Source organism: Doryrhamphus excisus, chromosome 5 (genome assembly GCF_030265055.1).
Source record: "Doryrhamphus excisus isolate RoL2022-K1 chromosome 5, RoL_Dexc_1.0, whole genome shotgun sequence".
Lineage (NCBI taxonomy): Eukaryota > Metazoa > Chordata > Actinopteri > Syngnathiformes > Syngnathidae > Doryrhamphus > Doryrhamphus excisus.
The window spans coordinates 15,789,530-15,803,293 of NC_080470.1; the positions used below are offsets into that span (position 1 = coordinate 15,789,530).

Genomic DNA, 13,764 nt, shown 5'->3' on the forward strand with positions numbered 1-13,764 from the left:
TTGACCTCAGTGTGCGCCTGTCACTTCCTGTCAGTGTTTCCCAGCAGAACAAACACTCTGCAACACACGCACACACCTGTACCCATTTACCCGCACATCAAATCACAGCTAAACCTGTGATGTCACGACACAAAAGATGGAAAGCATAAACTTTTATTGTTATACGAACTTTAAAAAATGTGCTATTCCCTCAAACGCTTGACAAAACATCATAAACATTGATTTACCTTTCACACTACAGAAAAAAAATCAAAATAATTTTTTTTTGAAAAGAAAAACAAGGTAAAGAGAGTCTGAAAGTGTGCAGTCGACATTAAACCACAACAGCAGCATTGTATCCATCTCATCATCAAGTCCAGGGGGGCACACTGATATGAAATGAGGGGGAAAAACAACCCAATATTATGACAATGTTCTGAGGAAAAGGATATTATGAATACAGCAGTTGTATTGGGGGATTCTAATATTATGCAAATAAAGTTGTAATTTTTCCAGAAAAATAAATACAAAAAAATCATGAGCTGGCAATATTATGAAAATAAAGGTGTAATTTTTCATGAAAATAAATAGAAAAAAGTCCCAAACCATATTACAAGACTAAAACGCTATTCTCTGGCTAACACTTTACAATAAGGCACACAAAATTACAGTAAAGTAGGAACAAACCTCCATAACCCAAACCACTACTCAATCCTTCCTCAGTAACTACTCTAAATGTATGTGCCTTAGTTCCTCAGTAACTACTTTACTCATTAGTTCCTTATTGGTCCTTCAATAGTTCCTCAGTAAGTACTATATTTTTGTGTACTTTATTGTAAAGTGAAATGTACTTTTGTTTGTTAAGGAAAAAACAAGTTGTAATGTCATCCGAATGAAGTCGTACAATTTTGGGAAAAATGTCCAATTGTCTAGTCCAGCAGTGTGATCAATTAAAGGGGACCTATTATGCTCATTTTCAGCCCTTTGTATTGAGTTGGACTCCTATAGAGAGGCCACACAGAATGATTTCTAGATCTTCCAGAATCTGCACCTATTCCAGTTGGATTTCCGTAGATTTCTGTTTTAAATTTATTCCACCCATTGCCCGACTCCGGGCACACCCACTCAGCTTATACAGCTAACAGCTTGTACCCGTGCTTGCCCATATGTGGAAGTCTGGCTCACTCCGACGTGACAGGCAGTCGGTGTTAGAAAAAAAATTTCGGAAAGTGAGCGTTTTGAGCAATCCCAAACTTCTTTCAGGGCTCACTTCCAAATGCGCAAATGTCATCTGAAACTTTGGCATGGTTTAACACCAGAATTGTTACGACATTTATAGGTCAGAAAAGTGGAAAAAGCATCATATGTCCCCTCTAACAGAAACAAGGTCAAGGAATAATCACATTACCAACAAAAACTGTAATATTGCATTAAAGAGAAATAATGTTTTTTTCAACTTGAAGACCAGGAAAAATGTTGAAATGTGAGGCACATCGTCGGTTTTATGTCTGTGTTTTGTTGTTGTTGTTATTTTAGCTAATAAATGCAAAAGTGAAGTTGTATAAACTTGTCATTTTAACAAGCCAGACTTCCCACACAAACCAAAAGGCCACTTTTCTATGCATCTCATCTGTAAACACGGAACTCTTCCTGCAGACACTTTCAATGTTTTTCCTTTCTGTGTGGCCTGATTGACTGTTTGTTGGTGTGAAAGAAAGGTGCGACTTGTAGTCTCAGCATCATCCAGCTGCCGCTCGCGACCTTCCGTAGATGACGGCAACACAGACAGGCAACAGGAAACTATTTTTCAACCTTTTTTCAATAATATGAAAAGCACACTTGGTCAAACTGCTCAGTGCTTGTACTCTACGGCAAAGAAATCATTCAAGTGGCGAGAAAGAATCATCAAAGTAGGGCAGGGGTGTCCAAACGTTTTCCGAGGGCCACAGGTGGAACATGAAAGGATGCCACTTTGATATTTTGTGAAGATTTGCTAAGTTATAACTACTTCTACTAATATACTAAGTGCATCTCTTTGTTGTATAGAAGAAAAAGACTAATTATTAATATCAACTTCACTCTTTGTTGATTCATTTTCAAAATTTTGACCTTTCATCTTAATATTTTTTCAAAAAATTTGACTTTATCTGCATAATACTTTACTTTATTTCCAGAATTTTATAACTGTTACGCTGACCTAATTTTCCAAAATTGTTTCCCATATTGCAACTTTAAAATAAACATATTATTATATATTTTTTCTCAATATTTTCACTTTATGCTTGTAAAATTTCCAGACGTTTCTTTCATTTTTCAACTTTTTCAGCTGTCTTCTCATGATTATGACTTCATTCCCATAATTCCATAATTGCTGTGAGAATTAATTCCCAGAATTTATTCTCACAACAATAGAACTTTTCCCGCAACCTAATTTTCCATAAATGACAACTTTATTACTTTGTTTTTTATAATTATTACAACTTAAAAAAAACTGTATTTTTTCTTCAATATTTAATCTCTGTGCTACTAACATGGAATTATTTTTCGTTTGTAATATCATAAGTTTATTCTCATGAAATTGTGATTTGGTTTCTCAGTTTTTCCGCAACCTAATTTTCAAAAAAGGATAAAAAAAAAGTAAAACAAAAATATTTTTTGCTTTAATACTTCATACTTGCTTTAATACTCTCTATGCTACTAATACAATGTTCCTTTCCCTCAAGATATTATGAGTTCATTTTCATACAATTATGACTTGTTAATATTTTCACTTTATTCTTGTAAAGTTACAACTGTTTATTTTATTTAGGCTGGTTTTTACAACAATTCTTGTTGTAAATTGTCTTCTCCCCATAATATTTGGACTTTATCATAACTTTTTCTGAAAACTAATTTTACTAAATTTATTTTGGCTTTTTTTTAGATTTTTTTGTTCAGTTTTTCTGCTGTTTTTGCCGTGGACCCCAAATGGCCCTCGTCCCGCACTTTGGACACCCCTGCTGTAGAATGTTGGAGTGACGGAATGAGACGCGAGTTATTGCTATCATGTTGTGGGCGGAGCATGGTGGCTGCACTGTCATGTGACGCTAGCCATGTGTGGTGTGTATGTTTGAAATATACTATATCAATAAACAGCAGTGTTGGCAGGTTGCCAGTTGAAGAGCCCACGAGGGCGAAGTCTACCAAATAAGTTAAAGTGGTCCAATTACGTGGAGAAGCGTAGAAGGCATCCTTTGTAGGAAGAGGTTTCTGAGAGGTTGCTGGTCTAGATGATGTCCACGAAGCTGCCGGGGAACAGGCCGGTCCTTCCGTTCCTCTGCAGCGTGCCTTTGAACCAGCCGTCCTCGCGCTTCCTGTGCACAAACACAATGTCGCCCTCCTTCAGCTCCAGCTCGGCCTCGCTCTGAGGTGGGTACGAGACCACCACTCGGTACCTGCGGCGAGAGGACCACACCTTTGACTTTCATGCTCATCAAAACTCAAAACGCTGAAGTCGTTTACTCTCAAAATTTGGAGCTTATTCTTGTAAATGGAAAGTGTTCCGTTTCTGCTGCTGTTCCCCTTACTTCTTTCAACTTTCTTCTCAAGTCAAGTTTTTTCTCATAATTTTGACATTTTTAGCATAATATTTTGACTTTATCCCTAATGTAATTTTAATTTTACGCTCATATTTTCCCCCATTATCATCATACTTTTTTCCCTTAATTTTTATTATAAAAAGGCAGCTGTTTTTTCTATTTCTAATTATGTTTTTTTCAACTATTTCATTATTTTTGGTAAATTTTCTTCTCATAATAACCACTTCATTCCTGTAATATTTTGACTTTATTCCCTTAATATTTTGACTTTATTCCTGTAATATTTGGACTTTTTACCAAACCTTATTTCCAAAAATGTTGCCTGGTTTGTTCGTTTCTCATAAAAATAAAAATTTTGTGTTCCTAAAATGACATCATTTTTCCTCATACTTTTCGCAGTTATTCTCATAAGTTTGCAGCTTTTTTCTCTCAAACATTTTGAGTATATTCTTGGGACAGTTTTTTTTTTTACATTTTCAAGTTAGTTTAACGTCCTTCTCGTAATGATGACTTTATCTCCATAATATTATAATTTTTCCCAAATATATATAAAAAAATAGCAAGAAACTATTATAATAAACGACTCTTCCGTTTTATGATTTAATATGATGTTATTTTTCTTCTATAGCATTGTGGCACAGAGGGCAGGTACCTCTCACAGATGATGGGCCGTGCATCGTGCTGCAGCGATGACAGCGAGGAGCACGGCTGGCGAGGAGGAGGAGCGATGGGAGCGTCCATGGGTGTGTTCTTCCGATGGCAGGGCTCCGACGAAGAAGAGGACGACGGCACCGCCAAAGAGGCAGCGACGTCAGGCTCAGGCGGGCAGCTACGGGAGGTTTCGGGTCCCACGGCGCCTTGAGGCGACTCTCCGATGGCAGCTTGCTCTGCCTCCAGCGTGGGCGAGGGCGGCGGGGAAGAACGAGACTTCTTCTTATTGGACAGCAGCTTCAGAAGACTTTTCTTTTCTCTCTGTGGCAAAACAAGACCACTTTAGCATACCCTTAGCATACCCTTACATAACTATCACCCACTCCTCTCCCGTCCTTTCTGACCTTGGTGTCCTTGTCCGGTCGGCAGGTGGGGGCGGCGCCAGCCGAGTTGAGAGCGGAGGCGTTCCCGACCCCGGCAGGCGCAGAGAGGACGACAGGCACGAGCCTCGAGGCGTCCCCCCCCTCCAAGGATGCCGCACTGACATTGGGCGGGGTCAGGGAGGCGGCGGCGCACCCCAGCGCCACTCCCGTCCGAGCGCCGCCTTGAGCCGGACCCAGGGGGGGCTGCTCAGGGCACGCAGATGGGTGCGGGAAGTAGGCTCCAGGTGAGGGGGACTGGATGGGGGTCACTGCTGCGGTGGGCCGGTCCTGACTGTGACTGGCGGCTGGAGACGCAATTTATAAACTTGAAAAATGGCAATTTTCTAGTTTTTCTTCCATTTCAACTTTGTTTTTTAGAAAGCTAACATAAGAGACGCACAGGGGCTACTCCAACTCCAAACTCCAACTCCAATCTAATCAAACTCCAATCCCTCCAACTTTTCAATGCATTACATAAATAAATATGTCTCTCTCATCATACATTCATAGCTTGCTGGACTCACCCGTCCTGACGGCGTTGCGAGCCTGATTCACCGTCATCTGGGAGCTGACATGTAAGGAAACTTTGGGCTGCTGCCCCGTGGCCGTCTGAGCCGCCGGTAGCGCCACTGCGGGCTGACAGGTGGCGCCAGACTGGGGGGTGGGAGGTTTGCCGGAGTCCGGGCCGGCCACCATGGCTCCGAGGTGGCTTGAAGAGGTGCTGACAACGATCCCTCTGCTCGCCTGCGTGCACACACCCAGTGGCACTTTGGCCTGACCACTCCCTGACGCGGTCCTGAAACAAGCAGGCACACACAGCCCTTCATTTATTTTCATGAAATACACTCCAAACATGTGTGGTTTACTTCAATGATGTGGGGCCTTTGAACATCTCCTTGCTGAGAAGAACACGTGGGATTCTATTGCTATGAAAGAGAAAGTGTTTGCTCACACATGAATGCTAACCTTTAGCCCGGGCGGCTGTCTTTTTTATTGGCCCACAGCATATTCTAAAAACAGAATTCAACAGGAAACTAAAAACAAACAAATAAAAAAAAAACCACACAAACAAGAAAGCAACATCTATTAAAATAATAAATAAAAAAAAAGTTGTGATCTTATACAAAAAAAGTTGTAATTTTAGGAGACTAAAATACATATACAGTATATATATTTTAAAGCATAATATCATAAGAAACAAACCAAATAAAATTAGGTTGTGGGAAAAGTTATGCCGCTATGAGAAGAACATTTCCAAGAAGAAATTTGAAATAGTTGGAAAAAAGGTAAAAACATTTTACATGAATACAGTCAAAATATTAAGAGAAAAAAGCGATCTTTAAACAAGAAAAAAGTAAATGTTACTGAATAACCTTGTAACATTCATTCATTCGTTCACTCATTTTCTACCGCTTATCCTCACAAGGGTCGGGGGTGCTGGAGCCTATCCCAGCTGTCTTGGGGCGAGAGGCGAGGTACACCCTGGACTGGTGGCCAGAAAACCCACGCATGCAAACAGAGGCCGAGGGTGGAATTGAACTCCTAGCATCATAGCTGTGAGCGCTGCGTGCTAACCACCAGGCCATCGTGCAGCCCACTTTGTGACATAATGAGAAAAATAACAATTTTAGTAGCATAGATGAGATATTAAAGATAAAATATGTCATCAAATTATGGGGAATAAAACAAAAACAGGGCTGCATGGCGGATGAGTGGTTAGCGTGCAGGCCTCACAGCTAAAAGACTCGAGTTTGATTCCACCCTCGGGCATCCTCCCCCATTCCAAAAACATGCTAGGTTAATTGGCCACTCCAAATTGTCCATAGGTATGAATGTGGGTGGGAATGGTTGTTTCACCAGTCCAGGTCAGGCTCCAGCACCCCCCCCCCCCCCCCCCCCCCCCGACCCTCGTGAGGATAAGCGCTAGAAAATGAATGAATGAAAAAGTTCCATTCCAAGAATAAAGTCAAGCTCAGGGTAACCCTGCTTTATTATATTACTGTATTTATTGTAGGCTTGTCAAATGGTTAAACATTTTTATCAAATTAACCACAGTTTACAAATTATATATAATCAACATTTGTAACTGCTTGTGAAATATACCCTTTTTACTGTATTTTTGGAACAAAAAGCATTTTGCATATTCAGTGTTTTGAGTGTAGATATATTTTCCGGGATTTCTGAGCGTTCTTAAATGCAGAAAAATGTACTTCCAGATTTAAAGAGTTCTGATAGTCAGTGATAAGAACATCCACGTTGTCTTCCTGTTTATTTACATCACACATAGATTCATAATAAAAATGATGTGATGTTCCGAGTGCCCCTGAAAGTCTACATAAACAAATGTTTAAATTGTATCGAATCAAATGAACGTTGTATCGAAGCGTTCCGATGTCAAAATGTATCATTTCTTAATCGTATGGTAAGATTAAGATTAAGATATGCCTTTATTCGTCCCTCAGTGGGGAAATTTGTATTGCACAGCAGCAAGAGTACAGAGTCAGTTAAGCAGTACAAAATACACAATATAGAAAAATAAACAATATAAACGACCCAAGTATTAACAAAAATCAACAGTTTTTCCCAGAGTTATATACAATACAGTATGTAGATAATATGAGACGAGATGAGATATATGACCAGTCTATACACTGAGATCTTGTTAGGGAGTTAATATGAGGCATTATGGAAACACTTCACATAGAACAATAGTATATTGCATTTAGAGCCCTTAATATTGCACATGGAGGTTGATCAGATATTGCACAGTGAATGGGGTCTGGAGTAACTATACTGAATGTAAAAAGCAAAGTATTGCACAGATGTACATAGCAGTGTAGAAGTCTATTGGGAGCAGTGCTGGTTGTACAACCTGACAGCTGCAGGAAGAAAAGACCTGCGATATCGCTCCTTCACACACTTGGGGTGAAGCAGTCTATCGCTGAAGGAGCTCTCAAGTGCTGTCAAAGTGTCCTGCAGGGGGTGGGAGTCGTTCTCCAACATGGATGATAGCTTAGCCAACATCCTCCTCTCTCCCACCACCTCCACTGGGTCAAGAGGGCAACCCAGTGCAGAGCTGGCCTTCCTGATGATCTTATCCAGTCTCTTCCTATCCGCAGCCGAAATGCTGCTGCCCCAGCAGACCACTCCCTGGAAAATGGCTGAAGCCACAACAGAGTCATAGAACGTCTTGAGGAGTGCCCCTTGCACTCCAAAAGACCTCAGTCTCCTGAGCAGATAGAGTCTGCTCATGCCCTTCCTGTAAAGTGCTTCCGTGTGATGAGTCCAGTCCAGTCTATTGTTGAGATGAACACCCAGGTACTTGTAAGATGTCACCATCTCAATGTCCATTCCCTGAATGTTCACTGGTGTTGGAGGAGAGTGGATGCGCCTGCGGAAATCCACCACCAGCTCTCTGGTTTTCCCCGTGTTGATCTGGAGGCAGTTCCGCTGGCACCAGTCCACAAAGTCCTGTGTCAGTCCTCTGTACTCCAAGTCGTCCCCATCTGTGATGAGGCCAACAATTGCAGAGTCGTCAGAGAACTTCTGCAGGTGGCAGGTTGGTGTGTTGTAGGAGAAGTCTGCTGTGTAGAGGGTGAAAAGGAACGGAGCCAGGACCGTTCCCTGCGGAGCCCCCGTACTGCAGACAACTGTGTCGGACACACAGTCCCGTGTCCTCACATACTGTGGACGGTTGGTGAGGTAATCCAGTATCCACGATGTGAGGTGCAGGTCCACCCCTGTGTTCTCCAGCTTGTCCCTCAGAAGTGCTGGCTGGATGGTGTTGAACGCACTGGAAAAATCAAAGAACATGATTCTCACCGTGCTCCCAGGTTTCTCCAGGTGAGAGAGCGCTCTGTGCTGGAGGAAGATGACAGCGTCGTCCACCCCAGTGCCAGGTTGATAGGCGAACTGGAGCGGGTCCATCGAAGGACCCACCAGGGGGCGGAGATGGTCAAGGATCAGCCGCTCCAGGGTCTTCATCAGGTGTGATGTAAGTGCCACCGGCCTGTAGCTGCTGAGGTCCTTGGGGTGCGGCGTCTTGGGGACAGGAACCACGCAGGATGTCTTCCACAGCTGTGGCACCCTCCCCAGCTTCAGGCTCAGGTTGAAGATGTGCTCAACAATCCCGCACAGCTCGTCCGCGCAGGACTTCAGGAGCCTGGAGCTGATGCCGTCTGGTCCCGCCGCCTTCCTCGCCTTGGTCTTCCGGAGCTGGTTTCTCACCTGGGATGTTGTGAGGGTCAGGTTGGAGCAGGGGGGCTGTGTGCGGGGGGAGGTTAGTGAGGAGGTTGAGCTGATTAGGTGAGAAGTGGTGGGGGATGGCTGTGTGCAGGAGGGGGAGGTGGGGGTAGGGCTGTCCACTCGAGGTGTCGATGGGGGGAGTTTCGGCAGAAGTTTCGGCAGGAGGTGCTGGGCCGGGGGATGGGCAGATGGTTGATCAAACCTGTTGAAAAATAGATTCAGATCGTTAGCCTTTACCTGGTCCCCAGCAGCCTGGGAGTCGGGCCCCTTGTGGCCAGAGATGGTTTTCAGGCCTCTCCAGACTCCTCTGACGTTGTTCTGCTGCAGCTGTTCCTCCATCTTTTTCCTGTAGCAGTCCTTCCCCTCCCTGATTTTCCTCCTCAGCTCCTTCTGCACAGCCTTCAGCTCTTCCCTATTTCCTGACTTAAAGACCCTCTTCTTCTCCTTTAGGAGAGCCTTTATGTCCGGATTAATCCACGGTTTGTTGTTGGAGAAACACCGTACAGTCCTGGTGGGTACAGTGTTTTCCACACAGAAGTTTATGTAGTCTGTGACGCAGTCAGTGAGACTGTCTATATCGTCCCCATGAGGATGGCAGAGTTCCTCCCACACTGTTGTGTTGAAACAATCCTTCAGAGCCTCGTCGGCTTCATCAGACCATCTCTTCACTGTGCGGGACACAGCTGGCAGCCTGCGTACCAGAGGTTTGTACACAGGCTGGAGATGTACCAGGTTGTGGTCTGATCTTCCCAGGGGAGGAAGTGCTGTTGAATTGTATGCCTCCTTGGTGTTGGCATAACACAAGTCCAGTGTTTTATTGTCTCTGGTGCAGCAGGTGACATACTGGGTGAAGGTTGGCAGGGTGGAGGATGGAGAAGCGTGGTTGAAATCACCTGAGAGAAGAAGGAGAGCCTGCGGATGTTGTGTCTGTAGCCGGCCCACGGCAGAGTGGATGACGTCACAGGCCGCGTCGGCGTTAGCAGAGGGGGGAATGTACGCCGCTATCGCGATAACGTGCGAGAATTCCCGCGGCAGATAGTACGGTCTCATGCTAACGGCTAACAGTTCAATGTCTTTGCAGCAGAGTTGCTCTTTAATAGTGATGTGCCCAGAGTTACACCATCTATCATTCACAAACACTGCTAGCCCGCCTCCTTTCCTCTTACCGCTCTCCTTTGTCCTGTCCGCCCGCAGTAGTGTGAATCCGTGTAGTGTAGCGATCGTGTCTGGGGTCCGTGTATCCAGCCACGTTTCCGTAAACAACATGACGCTACACTCCCGGAACTGCCTCTGATGCCGGGTCAGCGCCGCTAGTTCGTCCATCTTATTGGGGAGAGATCTTACGTTCCCCATGATGATGGACGGGAGAACTGGTCTGTATCTCCTCCTCTTGTCGCGGCATTGGGCTCCGGCACGGCTTCCCCGTCTTCTCCTCTTTACCTCCCGGGGAACCTCGAGGGGTTCCCCGGGGGGCAGCGCCGCTGTGTTGCGGAGCGCCAACAGCTGGTCCCTACTGTAAACAATAGAGTTTCGGCGTGCGGTCGAAAACATCGTCGAAAAATTATGAGAAATGCCAGCTCAACACTATCACTATGGTGGACAGTTGAACTGAGCATTTACGAAGCCGTTCCTTTAAGAATAACCTAGAAAAAGAATGAAAAAGACAGAATAAAGAAGAAAAGAACTCAACGAAGAGCGAGAGCTGCTGTAGCAGGCTGCCACCAGAGCGGCGCCAAGTCGCCCGTGGATCTAGAGGCGTATGGAATGATATTGTGAATTGTGGGATGCACTGTGTGTCATAGCGGCCTCTCGCCCACCCACCTGCCGAGCGGCCCCATGTAGTTCCCCGGGAACACCCCCATCTTGCCGCTATGCATGGAGGTGCCCTTGAACCAGCCGTCCTGACAGCGCTCCAGCACCACAAACATCTCCCCCTTCCTCAGCTCCAGTTCATCCTCCTTGCGGGGGGTGTAGGGGAACATGGCCACATACCTGAGGTCACATCACACACATAGGACATCATCATCATCTAGCTGCATGTCATTCTGAAGAGGGGTGTCAAAGCTTGGGGCGACTATTTACGTACCTGTGAGACAAATGGGGGAGGTGGGGGGGGCAGGAAATGTGGGTATGTAACAAACAGCGTTGGTAGAACTCACACTGTGGGTCTTTGTCTCCCGCTTTGGTCGCTAATGCTGGGGGAGGGCCTCTGTCCCGCTGCCAGTGAATATGCCGCACCTCCGCCTGACGACTGTGGGGGAGGAGGTGGGGGTGGCGGGAGGGCATCCTGCAGAAAATAAGAAAAGACTCATTAGAAATGATTGTCTATTCTTGTTTGGCGTGGTGGGGGGAGACACAAATATAAAATATCAATTCAGCACACAGCAGCCGCATAGAGAGTTTGCCATCACTAATCATGGCAGACTTGGTGAGAGCCCCCATCGACGACAACAACATTTTAATTGACACCCCCAGGAAGAGAATAACACTGCTATCTAAATTCAGCATAGTTCTCAAGTAAAATAATGGTCAGTGCTAAAACCTTCTCTGCCGTTGCAAAGTTCGAGACCAAGTTTGGGACAGCTGCCAGCATCTGACGTGAATCAGACGGTTGCAAAAACAGGCCAATCTTGAGCATGTACTGTAAATAGCCTGTGCCATCCATCTCGCTTGATGGTGGGCTCCACGGGCCCTGAATCGAGGCAGATCCTGGCTCCATCCTCCCAGGTAGACAAGGAGTTCCAGATAATCCTCCCTTGGGTGGGCTCTGTCATGGGTGATTTTCCTGAGGAAGTCTATCATCGTCAGCTTCTGTGATTCGCTAGACTCATTCAGGGAACATTCTTGGCTGAGGGTACTGACAGACGTCTCGTGAAGGAAGTCCCAATTATCTTGGAATCCTGGGACCTGAGAGAGAACTGAGGGAAACAAAGTGTTTGTCTTTTGGATGATAAAAGTTTATTCTTCGTGATGAGAGATGCTGCCGATGATGTACAGATATTCAAAGAGCTTTACGCTGGCAAGGGGAAGCCACGGGTAAAAAGTGTGTCCACGGAATTGACATCCCTTCAGAAAGGTGTGAATGAGGACGTCACGGATTACATTATCCGCGCAGAGACCGCCATCACAGCACTGCGGAATGGAGATCCTCCCTGATGTTTTCATACCATTTTCTACTCATTTTAGCGTGATGAAACGTCGACATTTGCACAGTTGAAGACAAAGTGAGGAACTTCAAGAGCACAGAGAAGTTTGGTGCTGTTGGCTCAGCGGAGGACAGTGTGATGAAAGTAAAAGGAAGAGATAATTCAAACCTTGTGGCCAAAAAGGCCACAAAGCTGTGGATTCGAAAGTCAGCCGCTGGTGAGACAGTAGCGCCATTTTTGTAAAATTGCCACGCACACCACAAAATGTCAGTGGAGAAAGCAGGATAAAGTGAAGCAAACAGTGGATGAGGACCACAAGTGGAGCGGGTGGAATGAAGGTGAAGGGCCTCATGATCGACCCGGGAGCAAAAAAAAGCACATCGTCAGACAATTGGAGGATAAGTTTTAAGCCCCAGAGCCATATATTGGAGGTGGCTGACATAGTGAGGGTGAGCGGCGTAGCGCAGAAGAAAGGCACTGCCAAAGGTCCTAATGTGGATGGGCTTCACATCCCATCATTTTCTCAGGACATCCTTTCAGTCAATGCTGCCAGATGTACGCCAGATGTAATGGGACACACACCTTCCAAACTCGTCAGACCACAGAGTATTTTCCCCAAACGTCTTGGGCATCGTCGCAATGTTTTATGGCAAAATTGAAACAAGCCTTAATGTTCCTTTTGTTTAGCGGTTTGGGTCTTGGAACTTACCACAAAGGCCGACAGGACCGGTCTTACTGTCTTATCAACAGCAGATCAATCAATCAAACTTTATTTGTAGAGCATTTTCCATACATAGAATGTAGCACAAAGTGCTTTACATGTTAAAAAAGAAAGACAACAACAAGACACATATACAAACACACACTTGCACATACACAGACACACACACATAAGACGATTGTTTGCCTGAGTACAGAGGAACCAGTTCAGGAAACGCTGCCATCTGCGCTGGGGGCTGCCCACGGCCCAGGCCATAATGACGCAACTCGGGCCCACCACACAACAGGTAGGCAGGGGAACCACAGCGCTGCAGTGGGGCACCGCCACAGAGCTCCCAGCCACCCCAGTCAGGACACAGCCAAGTCAACAACAGAGGACACACCAGCTGAGAGGCCATGGCTAATGACCAGATCCAGGGTGTGCCACCTGTTATGAGTTGGCCGTGTGACGTGTTGGGTAAAATCCATCAGCTGAGGAGGTTTAAAAACTCTTTGGACATGTGATCTGATGGATTGTCTATGTGTAAATTAAAATCACCGGATATAATGATAATGATAATTGTAAGTGGCATGAATTATTAATAAAAACTCTGAGATATCACTGATAAAAGCAGTGGTGGTCTGTAGATTGTGATGCAGAGAATGGAGAGGCTGCTAAAAACAAAAGCATGGTGCGCAAAGGTGGTGTACTGGTGTACTGAAAAACAATGTTTATTGGCCTAAGTAAATCATTGATTATTGCTGCAGTACCATCACCCTTCCTGCCACTTCTCACAGAAAATGTGAAGTTAAAATTTGGTGGGGAGGCCTCAGTGAGAACAACTGGTGCATCTGTACCTAGCCATGTTTCAGTTAAAAATAAACAATCAATTTTATTGTCTAAAACTAGGTCATTAATAAAGAAAGATTTATTAAAAAGGGAGCGAACATTAAAAAGAGCCATGTTGATGGTGGCAGGTGGCTTATTGTGTAAAGAGGTTGAATGCTAGTGTTTCGGGAGAGGCCTTAGGTTATTGTAGTTCA

The 13,764-nt window shown here is 45.0% G+C and overlaps 1 protein-coding gene across 1 annotated transcript in view; it reads right to left on the reverse strand.

Moving 5' to 3' along the window:
- Positions 1-137: 137 nt before the first annotated feature.
- The window catches only part of sh3rf1 (SH3 domain containing ring finger 1), a 50,896-nt gene continuing 37,269 nt past the window's right edge, over positions 138-13,764 (reverse strand). The window contains exons 7-12 of the mRNA XM_058074416.1: positions 11,035-11,162; positions 10,697-10,867; positions 5,155-5,426; positions 4,613-4,935; positions 4,206-4,529; positions 138-3,409 (exon numbers count right to left, since the gene is read on the reverse strand). Of these exons, the coding sequence (XP_057930399.1) occupies positions 3,245-3,409; positions 4,206-4,529; positions 4,613-4,935; positions 5,155-5,426; positions 10,697-10,867; positions 11,035-11,162 (1,383 nt within the window). The 3' untranslated portion in view covers positions 138-3,244. The remainder of the gene's footprint in view (positions 3,410-4,205; positions 4,530-4,612; positions 4,936-5,154; positions 5,427-10,696; positions 10,868-11,034; positions 11,163-13,764) is intronic.